Consider the following 17,700-nt stretch of genomic DNA (forward strand, 5'->3'; position numbering starts at 1 on the left):
GTAATGAAGGTGTCACCCAGTGCAAAGCTATGGCTCGTTTTTGTGGTTTTATTAGTTTTAAGAGGGCAAATCGACTTCTGGGGCACATTGGCATAAGCTATATGAGTCTGCCACACCACAGACAATTCTTGTTAGTAGGATAAATTCTTTGTTGCTGTTGGTCTTTTCATATAATTTGTTGATGGCAAAGAAAAGATTAAAAGTATGACCAGTCTAATCCTTTAAAACTAGTTTTAAACTGCCAGACTGTGAATAATACAGTGTCAGTCCACCTCGAAATGTGTAGCTTGCCAGTCATGGAAATGTTTTTCTTTGACAGTTGCAAAATTGAGTTGGTGTAAGAATTTGTTGTGTAGATCAGATGTAACCCACACTGAAATTGCAGTCCCCATACATATTTTATTTCTTAGACATTTTTGACCGCTTATCTGATTTACATATCAAGTCCAGAGCTACGTACAGTAAATGCCACATCAAAATGTCAAAACAAATGTATTCAGAAATGTCTCCAAAAACAGGACCTGCCATCAGACATTTTCTTGCATCACTAATGAGCACAATATGAACAAATATCACCCCACCATATCAATTCTCACAGCCTGGCTCTTTAAGTCTCGCATTTGGATCTCAGAGGCTCTCAGCATCAGTCTCAGGAGAATTTATCAGCAATCATTTATGGAGATAAACCGCTGCAAGTGGAGCAACAGCTGTGAAGCTTCCCATGGGCAGGTGTGAGAAATTAGCACAATAACGACTCAAAAGTGCCGATTTACACACTGTTAGCACGCAAAACACACTGCTCGCCTCTACACGGCAGTGTAGCAGGAGTGTGAGGAGTTGTTGTGAATCTTCTCATCTGTGTCTTGTGACACAAGTCATGAATTAAATATATTCCGAGTTCTGCAAAATACATGTGCTTGGCCGACCGAGCTCGGCACCAGCACAGTCATTTATTACAAATTGTCAAATAGACTGAAAGAAAATACCTCACTTTTCTTGCATATTGTTCCATTTTCCAAATGACTACTCTGAAGTTGAAACATAGCTTTTGGTATGACCTGAAATGGGAGCAGAAGCGGCCCGGGCCCTCCCCATAGGTTTCCCGGCATAACTGCCGATGGGATGTCTGGCGAGATGAAATTGTTTCCTGAAGTTGTCAGATTGCTGCGCAGCTCTGTCCTTGTATTGGATTGTTGCGTCCGTCTCTCTACATCTTTTCCTGACAGCCCCACCCTTTCCTCCTCATTTCCACCCCTTCAAAAAAAGATAATGATAATGGGTTTTATTTAATGTTTTTCCTTTTGTCTCATTTTCCAATCTGCGGCCCCATTTGTCAATGTCATCTATGTCTAAGGCTGAGTGAATGCAGTTTCACTCCAGCACACAGGGTTGTTCTTACCACAGATGATTATGTTGATCGTGGTGATGGATTGCATGAATGTAAATTCATTTATGTAACCCTTTTTCCCTCAAACAGCCTTGCCTGTCATGCTGCAATGAATTGTTGCAAAACAGCCTGTATTTATGTCAGGCCACATCGCTTTTTGTTTGGGCCATCTCTTGTGATATTTACCCATCTTAGTGGAGTAGCTTACTTATAAATGATCCTCCAGACCTCATATTTACTTTTTGTTCTGTGTGAATGAGCAACTCGTCAGTCCGTTACCTGCTGTCTGATTAATGTAATTGCCGTTGTGCATAGAAATGCTGAACAATGGAAGGATATGTAAACATAGCTTTGTGCTCTACAGGAATACCTTGATTATATGGATTCAATAAGGGGATCAAGTGGAGGCAGAACAGACAGTGAGAGCTGCAGCTGTAGGAGGAGTGAGACGGGTGAGGAAGGTGAAGAGATATAAGTAGAAACAGGGTCACAAAGGAGGTGGAGAGAAATGATGCTGTGAAAGAAATACGCTGGAAAAATGACCCTTGGCAAGTGAACTTGATCCAATGAGATGCAGTTTGAGATGAGACATGTTACATCAACAGCCAATAATTTTTTTTTTTTTTTCAGTTCAGTCTCAGTTAATGGGTTACAGGGGTAGTCAGTCTTTTCAGTTTTTGGGGCCAGTGCCAATATTGGGGAGCAAAAAGATTCCAATATTGATATATCAGACAATGAAACAGTAAAGTGAAACAGTAAACCTTCACTGGCATTTTTAATTATTGTAAATATCTAAGCTAAAAGTGAAAAAATGCATAAATAGAACAATGAAAAAAGATTAAATATACAACCCCAATTCCAAAAAAAGTTGGGACATGCTCAAAAAACACCTGTTTGGAACGTTCCACAGGTAAACAGGTTAGTTGATAACAAGACAGTTTCATGACTGGGTATTAAAGGGACATCCTCAGAAGGCTCAGTCGTGCACCAACAAGGACTGGACAAGGTTCACCACTCTATGAAAAACGGTGTGTGGTGTTTCTCAACACAAAACTGCAAGGAATTTAAAGATTTCACCCTCTATAATTCATAGTATGATTAAAAGACCGAAGAACCCAGAGAAATCTCTGCACATAAGGGGCAAGGCTGAAAACCAACATCGAACGCCTGTAACCTTTGACCCCTTAGGCAGCACTGCATTAAAACTCATGTAATTTTATGAAGGAGAGTACATGGACTTGGCAACTCTTTGGAAAACTCTGTATCTACCATCTGCCATATATAAACAACATCCATAAATGCAGCCGACTTGTCAGGGGCCTGGGCTTATTTTAGATTGGCTGATACACAGTGGAAAAGTGTGCTGTGGTCTGATGAGTCCATATTTAAATTTTTTGGAAATCATGGATGTCATGTTGGCTGGGCTAAAAAGGAGAAAGACAATCCAGATTGTTACCAGGGCTAATGTCAATCCCAGCATCTGTGATGGTATGGGGCTGTGTTAACGCCTGTGGCACGGTTAACATATTGTTTTTAAATTTGTGAAAGCATCATTAATGCTGAAAGGTAAATGCAGGTTTTGGAGCAACATATGCTGCTATCTACTATCGTCTGTGTCAGGATCATCCCTTCTTATTTCAGCAAGACAGTGCCTCAACGCATTCTGCACATGTTATAACAGCGTGGCTTCATAGTAAAAGAGTGCAGGTCCTAGAATGTCCTCCCTGCAGTCCAGACCTGTCTCCCATCGGAAATGTGTCATGCATCAAGCAAGAATGAGAAAACATTTCACGTTCAAAACCAATGATCAACAATTAGTGTTCTCATTTCCCAAACTCTTACTGAATGCTGTTAAAACTAAAGGTGATGTATCACAGTGGTAAACATGTCTCTGTCCCAACTTTTTTGAAGCATGTTGCAGCCATCAAATTCAGAATCGGCATGTATTTTCAAAAAACAACATGGAAATCAGTTTAAGCATTAAATATCTAATCTTTGAATTGTATTCAGTTGAATACAGGTCTAAAAGTTTTGCAAGTCATTGCATTCTGTTTTTTATGTTTAACAAAACTTCTGATAATATTGGCCAACTGATATATCTGTCTGGCTCTGACTCAGTCATATAAGGATTAAAAATGTGCATCAAGCCCACCATAAATCTGTCTGAAAATATTGATTTCATGCATACTTTTTATGTAATATTTTCACCAAGATAATAGTATAATCTTATTTTGGGACAATGTTAGTTCAAGGCTATTTCATGGCCTGTAAAGAATATTATTCTGTTACAGAAGCAAGCCAGGGATCCATTTTATGCTCCAGTCCATCAGTTAAAAAGGCTCCATCAGAGTAAAACACTCATTACAAGAATGCAAGTCACTTCCTTGGCAGCTTTGTCAAACAACTCTGAACTTTCAGTTTACTGAATGTCAGTCCTGAATGCATTGATGTCTGCACATCAATACAGTTTTCGAGGTTGTCATCCTCTATTGTCCTGTGTGAATATGAACACACAGGCCTGAACACACATACATACTGTATGGGCTGCCATTGAACCTGACCTTAAAACGGAATCAGTGATGATAGGAAATCCCTCGGTAGACTTTGATTTCTAATTCAGGATTGATCGAAGGCCTGCTGACCTGTCTGAATAATTCACCGCGTCGGGAGTTGTGTGGCCACATGCTGTGTTGTGTAGGTTGTTAGTCAGCATGCAGGTTTTGGAAATGCCGCCAATCATTGTGTATACTTACAAGCTGTGGTTTGCTTTCTTTGCATGTTTGTTTTTTATAAAGGTAGAGTAACAGCTGAACATGCGTACAACACATGAACACACACTAAACAGCTGAGCAAACTTGATGAGCTCAGAGTGCAGGGAAAAGATTTTTAGTCAATAACATCACTTAACTTTTACAGAGTTGTGTTGTCATTTCAGTTTTGCAGAAACAAATGAGAAAATACAGTATTGATGAAGTCATCACCCTTCATTAACAAGCATCTGTCAAAGACACAAGCCCATCAAATGTAACAAATTTATAATCAGCTGCAAAAGAAATTCTGGAATACAGACTGATAACAAGATAAAATTAAATCCAGTGTACTGACTCACAGACACACACACACACACGTACACACACACACACACACGTCTGTTCAGTCCAGCTCAAACACTTGACACATACATAAACGACAGATGTTTTCAAGGATCTTGCTCTGACTAAATGATTTCCTTTGCATATATTATGAATGCACACAACACAAATTAGCTACCATATTGCTTGATGAAATAGTTTTAAATGGGCTTTCGTCAGCGAGAATCAATTTTGACACAGTTGGAGGGACACAGTGGGGGAAGTGTTATGGCGAGATTTGGTCCTGGGCCATCAGTTTTCATGTTTACAGCTCTGACACCACAGTGGAGGGTTGACAAACTGATCACACAACAGTCCTCACAGGCAAACATGATGGGACTGGAAATGGCTCAGCAGTCACAACCGTGGGAAAGACAACTGGAGCTACAGAGAACCAAACATCATGAAACAAGCACTGAAACAGAGTGAAGACCCATTGGCAATATGCCCTTTTATCTCAGAAGGCACACAAGGTATGTATGCCTTCTGAGATACAAGGGCATTAGAAAGGCATTTAGGCTGATTATTCCATCACTCGCATTAACACACACCCCATGCAGGTGCCATAATGGATGGTGTGTTACAGATAGTCAAGCATGTAAGAATAGCATTATAAATCATCATCTGCAGTGCATGTAATTCTATTAGTTTTCTGTCTGTGTGCAAGACAGCTTCAGGGACTTCATCTGTATGTGTGTTTGCATATCAATGTAATTAGCTGTGTTGCGGTAGTCTATATAATTCATGGATGCCACTATTATTGAGCACTTGCCCCACGAGCCTCCAAGCCCCTAAATTTGGTGGTCCGAGAGAAAAGGTCATTTAGGACAAGCCTATACTCAGCCTTTACCCAGCCTTCTCAACTGTGCCACTTCTGTTGTCCACTTTTTCCAGGAATATTGATGTTCTGTTTGCGAAAGCTTGTTATTCTGATGAAAAACAACCTAGACTTCTCAGCTAGTTGAGTAAAATGGCAGCACATGTAGGATGTTAAACTTAAAAGCACCAAGGAATCGGGATGTTGGTGTTGGCAAAGTTTTGCAAATGTGGAAAGAACTTGATGGGTGTGGGAGGCCACCTATATGGAATATTTGGTGGCCAAAGTAGCTCTTTGTGGCCACGGGCCTTTGGGCCATGGCTATTTTCAAACCTTGCATAAGGCCCTTGTGTTTCTTTCCAACACTTGCTGTGTTTTTATGTCAATACATGTTTTGCTCCACCTCACTCAAACAGCAGGAGACTGAAATTTTAAATACAGAACAAATTGGCTCAAATTGACAGGGCAAAAGTGTTTGCCTTGTCAGTTCTGGTCACACTGGAGCTTGTTTCTCAGTGGTACCAAAACGTACTTATCCTGCATATCAATATAAGTAAGGTATTCTCAATTAATAGTTGCTAGAGGAGGAGGTAGCAGCTGTGGAGCTGGTTAGTGGCATTGTTTTTTTCGTCTAAGACTTTGTAGAGTCTAGGAAATTGAGGGTTGGTAAATTACTTTTTGATGAGATGATTTTTTAGCTTGTAACAGAAGATGGAGAGTGTAAAGAGCCAGGAGAGAGAGAGGGATATTGATTTATAAAATTGCTAATTGAAAAATCTCACAGCAGAAAGGAAAGTAACTAAAATCACCCAAAACACTCTTCCTCCACATATTCACACAAACAATGAAACACACATACAAAACAGTTGCATCAGCTCGAGTGCACACACAGCCAAAACACACACAGTGCTGGCAGTCCTTGCGGGTACAGTTGTCATTTAAATAAACAGTCAGGATCTGTTTTCCCACAGTACATGCTGCATTATGTAGCACCCAAACATTCATGAATGAAACAATGTAATTCCACAGAGGAAAGTACAAGAGGGAGCACACTTGAAGTGGAGCACTGCAGCCTTGTCAGGGTTGAACTTAAGGCAGCAGTGAGACATCCTGTTAAAAATGGGGCTCATGGGAGGAGAGAGACAAGGAATGCTGGTAGAGTTGCGTGTCGAGTGGTTTCAGCGTGGCAGTGTTGGGAAAAGATGAGGGGTGTGATACCAGAAAAGAGAGATGTCGTGCAGGGAGAAGAGGGAAGGTTCCTGAGGTCTGAGTACTGTCAAACCCCTGGAGAGAGGTCTCATGTCAGATGTCTTTCAGGATACATAGAAGCAATATATCTGGTGGGAGCAAGGTGAACTCAAAGATTAGGTCAGAATGGATGGCAAACACAGATTGTTAAAAAAAACGTGGATGCAGCATTTTCTCACTGCAACCATGGGTCTCTGAAGGGACATCTTAAAGCATGGGATTGTACTTGACACTAGCCACTGTTATCCATTCAGAGTGGTTGCCACTGGATGGAAAGGAGCATTCTGTGGCTTAGTGTCAAAGAAAGGAGAGCCTTTTTTTATATTAGCAAGTTTCAGAGTGGCTTTCTTGTAAAGTGACCCCATCATCACCTGCATGTTGTTGGTATGTATCAGGTCAAGGGAAGTGATGCTGCTCTGTGGGCTCTACTAATTTTTTCTTCACACTGAAGGGGTCGTTTGAGCTTTTCTCTGGATTTGCTTGTGATAAATGGAACAAGGGGAATGTTTCAACTTATTTAATGGTCACACTGTACAGATTACATTTACACATGGCTAATTTATTCATACCACAATTCTAACCAGATCACTAGATTAGTCTGTCATCGCTAGACTGATTCACAAATGTAAATTAGTCTTAAATCAGTTCATTTTCAATTTCTCAGTTTCAAAAAGGGTGCAATTTTCAGCAGGTGCAAATCGAATGCCTCTGGACACATTTGGATGAATCAACAGCCAATAGTGTTTTTCCTATTCCAGTATTAGAAAATGCCTCTGAGTGTGCATTGAGCGAGTATGCAGGGTGTGACAGTTTGACTTTTGTTTTTTTGTTTATTTAAATCATTAGTCTTATTTGTTAAGGATGTCAGTCAGGTCTCTCTCCTGGCATTTAAAATTAGTTAGTAATTAGTCAGTAGAATTTAGTTTAGTTTCTAGTTTCTTCCTTTTTTCAAGTTCAAATTAATCTGCATAAAGGATGCAAATATATCAAAATATTACACCCTGGGCATGGATTCACAATTCAAACAAGATGAACATCGACACAAAATTTTAGTCTAAAATCAAAATGTATCATGAGTCTTCTCAAAACACCCCCCACAAAAGCAGTGCAAAACCAAACTTTCAACTTTTTACAAAACACCCTCAATTTCCACAAAGCAAGGAAATAACAAACTCAGAGTTCCAGTCTGTGTTTTCTTTTGTTCAAATAGATTCGGTTCAGCAACAGAAAAAATATCTGTTAAAAATAAACTTCAATCAGGTTAGCTCATTTCAGTTCAGTTGCTTTCAAACAAAAAAACCCCAAAACAAAATAGCTTAACAAAATAGTACTCAATAATCAGTTAGTCCAGTCCACTATTTCTATACCAACAGAGGGTCTCTGGAGTCTGTGTTTGGGGTATCCACAGTAAAACCAGAACAGACTTTTCTTTCTTTTGTGCTTGTGAACTTGACTGGGCTGAACTTTTGGGGGGTTATGGGGAACACAAAGTAGACCCTTGAAGGAGTGGATCGAATTCTGAGATTTGTTCTGGTATCGGATCTGTACTGGATGTGAGCTGAGCTTGGTATGGGCAGAGTTCAGGGGTTGGAATCAGAATTGGGAAGGAAAAAATTGTACTGGAACCAATCAGAACAACAAAACGTGTGACAGTTTCAAGCAGGAAAGAAAAAGTAGCAGCCTGGTCACAAACTTTCTCAGATAAACAGTTTGCTGAAGTGTGTTTGTGGAAACATTTGAGGCGAGAAATTGCAGTAACAGAATCTCCATTCATACTTGATCAGCACTGCCTTGTTTGACAGTTTGACTGATCATAGTTTGGACTGGTGATGCTCCTTCGTCAGTCATTCTATCAAACAAAACCCATATTACATAAACGGTTGTGATAAGGCTGAAGAGATTCTGGACCGATGGAAATCTTTTCTGAGCAGGAGGGTGGCCAGACATATCTGCCAGAGCAAATAAAACATGAGTTTGCAGATTCATCTGGTTCCCAGGCTACCTGCAGATATTATCTGACTGATCTCTATAAAATTCCAAGGCACTTTGGATTGAAGTGCTATATATGTGTAGTCCATTGAGTACAAAATAACAATAGTAAAATGACGCTGGTGTAAGCTGTTACGTTTAGGGGTGAATGAAATAATGTACGTCACTGTTGCTGCCGCAGGGCTGATGGCAGTACAAAACCAGTTGAATGACACGCTGACATTTGTCTTCCAGCAACCACTTGGAGAAGAGCCTTCAGCTCCTGATGGACAGAGTGGATGACATGAGCCAAGAGATTGTCAAATATAACACCTACAGCCGCAACCTGAGTAAGCAACAGCAGCAGAAGCACCAGGTAACTCTCGTTCACACACACACACACTCACATACACACAAGCCTTCACGAACTGAAGCGCGCACACACCACCTACAGACTGAATGAGCAAGCAGCAGAAACATCAGCTTACCAGCAGCATACGTAAGGGAAAGAGGCATACACACACACACACACACACACACACACACACACACACACACACACACACACACACACACACACACACACACACACACACACACACACATACATATATATAGGCATTCACACACAGATGCACCTACAGCCACAAACTCAGCAGGAAAACAGCAGGTAGCTTTTTCTCAGCCTTGGACACAACCAATTGCAGCTATAATCTCAGCAGGCAAACTGCAGATGCACCAGGTAGCACAAACACACACTCTCACACAGAAATATGGTACTCTAGACTCACACTTTAATGTACATCCACCCACTGAGGACCTCCTGAAGTAACTACAGTAAACAGCAAAGGTTAAAAGTATATAAACATGTATTAACATCTATATCAATGGTATATAATCTCCACATTGATACACGTGGATGTTGCATAGCTGTACTACTCAGTAAAGTACCACTGCATTCACACATATAGATACAAAGTAGAAGGAAATCTCTACCCTCTCATGTATCTGTAGCTCTGTGAGTATGTTGCACTGAGCATTATTGGCATGCTCTGCTCCGACTGTTTCTGATGTAGCTGTTGCGCTGTGTACGACATTGCTCATTTCATGTCACACAGTTTGTTTCCCGAATACAGATTAGTTTTGTTTGCCATTTCACTTGCTTGTCGCTTGTATTGCGTCAGAGGATGTTTGCGTTATGGTGAGCTTTTCCCAACATTTCCTTGTAGTGCCAATGAGCACCTTTTTGAATCTCTGCAGCTCAGCCAGCAGCACCACGTCCCATTCACTGTGAATAGCAGCCTATACTATGCTGTAGAAGCTTTTGAGCCCATGTGTGTGAACGTAAGAATTTCATTTCATCTGAATGTGGTCACTTGGCTGTCGCAGCAGGTGTTAGCAACACAAAGGCTTCAGGGGACAAAAAGCGGAGGGCCTGTGACCCCTCTGGCAAAAAACAAGCCATGAAACTCGCTCAGGTTTTGCCTGACTGCAGCGTCAGTCAATCAAATACATGCAACCACACATTCCAGGTAGACAGGGCACAGAATTAGTATCAGCCAACGGCCAAATGCTGGTTGGCTGGTAAAATCTGGATCTTCACTAACCATTTGGTCAATGGACAAAAAAGTTAATTTTGCACCCAGCAGGTAGATTACTTTGCATGTCATATTTCTACTGTTTACCTCACGGTTGTCACGAGAGAAGATAATAAGGGCAGCTGTGATCGATCCAGAGGTGTAAAATCCTGTGCTGTGTTTTCGTGTCTGATAAGCCTTCAGACTCTCAATCTGGATTTCCAGGATCGTTTTTCTTTGTCTCACCAGTACCTGAAGCAAAACACCTTTATCAACATAACCCTTTGCATTGTTTTAACACAGGGCCAATTTTTGGTCTGAACTCCCACGAATATCTCAGTGGATCTGACTGGTGCATCAGAACCACATGTGAACTGTGAAGTGCAGGGAAAAAAGACATGTTACTACTCTTTAATGCATTTCAGGCTGAGGTAGGTATTCCACAGGCCTTTTCAGATCATTGGTCATTTTTATCACTAGGTCTGTGAAACAGGCATTCATTTATCCATGTGTGAAGAAGAGTAGGTTCAGAAGATTGGAGGAGGGGGAGAGTGATACCATTTTTACACAAAAATTATCATGTCCAAGTGTTTTTTTAACACAGCTAAACCCACTGAAAGTAGGTGATCAACTCATTTCTGATTGTCAGTATACAAGTTGGCTTCATAATAAAAGCTTTTAGGCAAGAAAATAAGGGAAGGCCTTTATTGTGAAGAATTTCTAGGAAGTGACACTTGACTTGAGTGTGCATCAGTTAAAAGATATTGCTTCAAGTGGGTACTGTGGAGATGTAAATCCCTGCGGTGCCAGGTTGACCCACCAAGTCAAACCGAGTCGAGCCAAGCCAGTGCATATATAAAAGGGGCAAAGGAGTTGCACAATTTACCCATGGGGGCAACAAGCCCTTATTGCCAGTTGAAGAGTGGCGAAAATTACATGTCCATCAGAGTGTCATATTTCCATTACTGCCAGTTGGAGCCAGAGCCAATAAATACTCGTGACTACTGCAGAGTCATTTGATCTGGGAGTAAATGTGGTTGTACTCACACTGCACTACTACACTCACAATAACTTCACACATGTTCTCTCTCTCTCTTGACTGCACAATGAGATATTCCTTCAAGGAGCTCACTGCTTGAAAAACAGAGTTCAGCTTTAAAATGCATTTTTTAAAAATTGCCTGATACTAAGGCCTGGTGGGCTGCTGGGCTTGCAGTACCCTGGCTGAAACCTTGACCACTGACACCCAGGGAGAGTCAGAGTTTTTATTAATACATGGAGCCTTTTTTTTTAATTCTAATGAGTAAGTGAAAATTCCTGTTTTTTATTTCTCTATACCAGTTAAACAAATCACAAAAACAAACTTAATTAAAAAAGCAGCAGCAAACTCACCATCACACACACGAAACTCTGTGTACACACACACCACCTACAAGCAAAAACTCAGCCAAGGAGCACCAAAAAGCACAGAACAAAACGTACACAGATGAAGAGTCAGCCACGAACCATCTGCAACTTCAACCTCAGCCAGATTCATCATAAATATCCTGCAACACAAAGGGTCACACACTCGTACACACACACGCTACTCAGTAAAATGGAAGTGTAGAGGTGCAAGATGACTCAGTGATGTGAGGCAAGTGCGTGCGTACAAACTTACACCTACGTTCACACAACTGCATTATTCTGTCATTATCCTCCGCAAGTGAAAAGAGGAAATGTCTGAAGTATTAATGTTAATCCGGGCTGAGTCATCATCTTCCCGGCCGACGGCAGACCAAACTGCAGCCAGGCTCACACGCACATTAGGCAGACTTACAACAAACATGCATTTGCGACCACAGGTAGTCTGCCGTGTTCACACAAGGCATTCACAACGAGGGTTGTGAAGAAACACACACCTACATAGCCACACATCCCCAGGCCAGTCACCCACACTGCAGCTATTACGATCCATCATCCTCTCCTACTGACCTTCTCATCATCACAGCCCTCAAGCCTCACCCCTCACACACACGCACTCATGTCGCACACAATATCAGGCAGACCACCCCTTTAACAATGTCGAATTTTACCATGTTTCACGAGATTCTCTACAATGAGCTAATGCCACACACAGAGACAAAGAAAGTGAACCTCGATTACTCCTTTCAGACATCTACAGTGCTTGCTCCATGTAATCTTGTGCTATTGACCCTGCTGCTTCCCGGACAAATGGAACCTTATGAATCATCATAGAAAGTTGCAAAAAGCTGCCGTGCTGAGAGGGCTCCATTTTTCATTTAGAGCTCTCAGAATTTGGTAAATAGCAGGTTCCTAGGCACAATCTGTGGTTGTGTTAGTCTTTGTACTAGGAAATTTCTCTCTCACTCCTCCTGATTTATTCAATTTCTATTTTCTTCTCTTTTGCCCATCCACAGACGCAGGCAGCATTTTGCAGGAGATTAGATATGTAGCAATGTGGTAATCTTATGAACCGAGGAATCATGATTTATAGTTAATGATACAGTTCAGCAACCATTACATGATTCAGCAGTATTTTCCAAGCCATTACTTCTGAGCCATATCATTATTTTTGTCATATAAACAGAAAGTAAACACATGAAAGGCAAGCCTAATCATATTTTTTTGTAGTAAATGTTAAATAGATATACAGCCAAGAAGTCAGTTCCAACTTCGTTGATTTTAAAAAACTCTTACATCTGTGTGTGCCAAAAAAACATGATACAACCGCTGCCATCTCACGCTGGTGATGTCATTCTGAGTCAGAGTTTGCACAGTATTGATCAGGGTTGAAGCCGCGGTATCAAGGCCACATCCATACTGCCGGTCAACTCGAATGCAAGCAGAGCTCAGCAGTCAATAATGATGTGAAACACACTTTTTAGAGCATAAAATAACTAACTAAATCAAACTAATCAGAAAGATAAGCCCCTGAACAAACATCAGCGACATGAGAACAACCTAAAATGACAGAAACCATGTGAGAATAATGTAATCTTCCTTATAAGTTTATTGTGGCCTGTGCCCTATCCGCTAAAATAGAGGGGGTGGGATTTGGGACCCATACTGCAGCCAGCCACCAGGGGGGCAATTGAGATGTTTTGACCTCACTTTTGGGGAGCTGTCACGTTTCCATCTTTATATATGTCAATGGTTGGACCCAATCTGAAACCAACCAATGGAAAAGCTACCTAAACCTGGCATACATAGATTCTATGGCCTGACAGATAGATTTTTGGGCTGATGCTTATACCAATATTAGAAAAGTAAATATTAAAAATGCACAAATAGACAACAAACTGAATTCAAAGGATCAAATAAATGCAAAATGCTGCCTATGAAATTAAAGAATAAATAATAATCTTTAAAACAAATAGTGGGCAACATATACACCGATAGCTTTATAGAATGACACGGCTGTGTAGGCCAGTATTGTGCTGATATTATCAGCCAACTCACATCTGTCTGGCTCTAATAGATTAATTAAAAAAAAGTAAAAAATGGAGCTGGCCCGAGGATAATAAGACCCGATCAGTCGACCCAAACAGACCCTGATAGAGAGAGAACACCAACACAATCGGCATGATACATCAATTAGGAAGCAATTGTGGTTGAAAAGAGCAGCAATTATAATGCTAATAGCCTGAGAATGAATGTAAAGTCATAGAAACTCATTCCTAAAATGATTCATTTATATGCTTCAAAGATTAATCTATAGAAGGAGCTAGGAGTCCCATTTTTTTCTTGGACCAGCAATCAAACACTCTGTACCCAACTTCAGACAGAGAGAGGATAATATTATAACCATCTGTCCAAAAGGTACAAGTAATTGCCATAAATACTTTTTTTTACAGCATACTGGTCACTTCCTAATTTTTTTTCTCCCATGTTGATTATGATGTACACTGTACACTGAGCATGCTCAGACATGGACACTCAGACCTGAGACTCATGACAGTGAAAGGAGACCCTACCCAGCCCAATTAGACTGAGTGTATTTTGGACCAGGTCTGACTCTGGTGCTCCCTCTGGTCTTCGTAGTGTTCCTCTGAAGAGCTCCAGTCCAGATACTGAAATTGGAATTTTAAACTATCATACTCAAGCCAAACAATAGCACATTGCCAGAAACACACCGACCCCAGCATGAAGCGTGGCGGTTCCAGCAGCATGCTGCGGGGCTGCTTCTCCTGCAGGAGGCCCTGGAAGGCTTGTGAAGGTAGAGGGGAGAATAAATACAGCAAAATACACAGAAATCCTGCTGCAGCCTGTAAAAGAACTGCAACATGGGACAGGATTATTTTCCAGCAAGACGACAACCTCAAACATACAGTCAGAGCTCCACAGGAGTCCGGACCTCAATACAATTCAGACTTTGTGGTCAGACTTGAAAACTGCTGTTCCCTCGCAGTCTCCATGCAACTTGACACAGCCTGAGGTGTTTGTGAAGAGAAAACTGTGGAAAAATAGCAGTGAGAAGTGCCTCTAGATGCTGACTCTAAGGAAGTTGTTCTTAATTTAGATAAGTCTGTTTTTTTTTTTTTGATACTTTGATATTCACTTCTGATAGGGATGGTAAATACTTTTTGTATGTCTATATATGGAAGGTGGAGCACAAGTGCAAAACAGTTTTTGTTAGCTTGTTTCTAAAAATCTGCATAAATTAGCATTTTGATGATGCACAGTCGTGATGTGACGCATTTGCAGGAGGAAAAATAAAACTGGAGGAGTGACAACTCATTCGAACAAATAGTTATAGTTTTGATTTATTGTTTATCTTAGCAATTTTTCTCAGCTTCAGTCACCCGTACAGGTGCACTGTGGGATGTTTGCTTGAAAGCACCCGACTTGCTCCTTTTTCCTCCTCGTCTGCCACAACCTCCCATTCCACCGGTCTGTGTCAGTCTCTCCTCCATCTTTTTCCAAATTAACAAGGCTTTTAGGTTCTCCAGAGACCCGGCACCTCACTGATTTACCGACTGTCAGCCCTCCACAAATCACTCCATCCCTGTCAGCACTTATAACTCTTCTCTCTCTATCTGTCTCCCGTATCTCTCCTTTCATCACCGGGTTTCTTTACATCTCACTTCCTTTCTGTTACGCTTTCCATTGCCTGTCTTTCTTCTTCCTCCTCTTTTTTTTTTTTTTTTGCGTCTCACTATCCACACCGCAACTTTGTGCTCTCTGCATCTCTCTAACTATTTTTCTCTCCTCCACTGCCTTTTACTGCTCCTGGCTCTGCCTTTCACACTTCATACCTTTTTTTCTCACTTTCTTTGCTCCCACTCCGTACCTTACCTCTTTTACCTCTCATCCTGAGTCTCTCATGCACCCCACCCCTCCCCTGCTCCTTTTCCTGTCCATTTTCCTCTTAAACCATCTATTCCCTCTATATTCCTGTCTCTCTGAATGCAATTTCTTTTTGCTTTTTTCTTTCCTTTCATCCTACACCACCCCACCCTTGCCCATCCCCCCCATCCCCCCCACCCCTCCACCTCTTTTCTAATGCCACCCCCTCTTTTTCTCCCCCTCCAGTACCTCCAGAGGCGGCAGCAGGAGAACGCCCAGCGGCAGAGCAGAGGGGAACCCCCGCTGCCTGAGGAGGACATCACCAAAATGTTCAAGCCTCCTCAGCCTCCACCACGCATGGACACACTGCTTATTGCAGGTACGCACACACACGCACAAACAGTGCCCCCCCCCCCCACCACCACCACCACCACCACCGCTACAGACTCCATTAGTCGCCTCTGCTCCCCTCATAGGAGCTCAGGTTCTGTTTTGTAATTATCTCCACCATTTTCTTGAAATTACATTAATTTAAAGTTTATTGACTCGATCTCCAACTCGAACCACCCTTTTCCCTGCTGTTTCACGCTGTTCAGCTCTCCTCCACCTTCTGACAACGTTTTGATCCTTCCGTTTACTCTGTTCCTGACTAATTTGATGTTTTGCTGTGCTGCTGTTGCCCCCCCCCACCCCTCCCGCCTCCGCCTGTTTGTGTGCATGTATGTTTCTGTGGGTGTGTGTTTGTGTGTTCTTTGTGTGGGGGCGGTGGTTGCATGTGGTTACCCTCCAACAGGGCAAATTAACAACTACTGCCAGAACGTGAAGGAGTTCACCTCTCAGAACCTCGGGAAGCTGTTCATGGCGGAGGCTCTCCAAGGCCACAACTAGAAGAGAGAAACAGGAGGAGGAACAAACAAAGGTGACAGAGATGCAAAACCACCTTAACAACGACTGGAGGACCACTGCACCCTTCTTTGTTTTTGAAGTTATTCATTGTTTTTATGCTCCATCTTGAATACAAATTATCTTTGAAGATCACTTGATTTTGACTATAATAAAAGTCTTGCATCTCTATGTCTTCTCTGACTCTGTATTTTCACAGTTGAGCTGTATTCTGCTTTTGATGGTAATTGCAGCACATTTAATTGTAGACTTGGGCATTGTTTTGTTTTGCTCGACAAAAATGGTTAGTTTTGTACACTATTAATATGCTAAAATGGGGCTTTGCGCATAATACAAAATAATTATACAGTACAATGGTATTTATTTATAATTTTATTGCTACATGCTTTTCGTTTTGCAGTTCAAACATTAAGCAGGTGGAACCAATTATTAGTGGATTTGCTGAAGTGTCGGTTTGCATGGTGGGAACAGTGATATTCTTGTAAACAGAAATAGTGAAAGTTGAGCGTTAAATGAAATGCCAGTTACATGACTCGGCCCCCACTGTCTCACTGCACTAAATAGACTTTTGATTGTGCCGTTTTTTTGTCCCCCTGAAGTGAAATTACAAGACACACCAGAATCTGTCTCTCCTGCACACAGCTAGCAATTAGCACCTGTTTATTTTTAGGATGCAAAAACAAAAAAAGTCCCAATAGTGGCTCTAAACAAAGATTTCTTTTGTTGTTGATTTTTCAAGACAACACTTGAAGGAGGAACTGCAGGTGTGCCAAGTGACAGACTGAGAGAAACTGTCATCTGTACAAAGTGGCATTCCTTATTTAGTGTTTTTGTGTCTGTAATTGCCAAAAAGCAATAAATAATTTAGTAACACAATTTAAGAGAAATGAACAACATGGGAATCAAAGTGTTTTTGGAGTTTATTCATAAAAATACACAGGAAGAAACATTTTGGAGAATAAATCAAAGTTATGTTCTTGATGATAATGGTTAAAGACAAACATCAGTTGCAGTTTTCAGCTCTTACTGAAATGAGATGTAAGCATAGAGATCATTGTCAGGCATGGCCACCATCAAAGAGATTACCTTCTTTAAATACACTTATTCTTATATTCATCTTTGAGTCTTTTGACCACTTTATTTTATTTGCTGGCTTATCAGAGAGGGACAGAAACAGCCTGAGCAGTATTGTCAAGATCCATTCAGTAATTATTGAAGTCAAATGAAGGGATTTGAGTTCTTTTTCTGACTAACAGATCATAAGGAAATCAATGAGAATATTGAATCCACCTGATGTAGGGAGGGAAACTCTCAGTGCTGCCTTTTGGATGTTTCTATGCTCTGCCTGTAAAAGTAATCGGTATTCTTAATCCTATCTGT

The 17,700-nt window shown here is 41.2% G+C and overlaps 1 protein-coding gene across 1 annotated transcript in view; it reads left to right on the plus strand.

Moving 5' to 3' along the window:
* LOC146321191 (eukaryotic translation initiation factor 3 subunit H) overlaps positions 1–16,491 on the plus strand; it is a 71,368-nt gene extending 54,877 nt beyond the window's left edge. Inside the window, exons 6-8 of the mRNA XM_084726244.1 lie at positions 8,807–8,927; positions 15,664–15,796; positions 16,211–16,491. Coding sequence (XP_084582370.1) covers positions 8,807–8,927; positions 15,664–15,796; positions 16,211–16,305 — 349 coding nt within the window. The 3' untranslated portion in view covers positions 16,306–16,491. The remainder of the gene's footprint in view (positions 1–8,806; positions 8,928–15,663; positions 15,797–16,210) is intronic.
* The last annotated feature ends 1,209 nt before the right edge of the window (positions 16,492–17,700 follow it).

This window comes from Lutjanus erythropterus, chromosome 9, assembly GCF_056507025.1.
Source record: "Lutjanus erythropterus isolate fLutEry1 chromosome 9, fLutEry1.hap2, whole genome shotgun sequence".
NCBI classification, from domain to species: Eukaryota; Metazoa; Chordata; class Actinopteri; order Lutjaniformes; family Lutjanidae; genus Lutjanus; species Lutjanus erythropterus.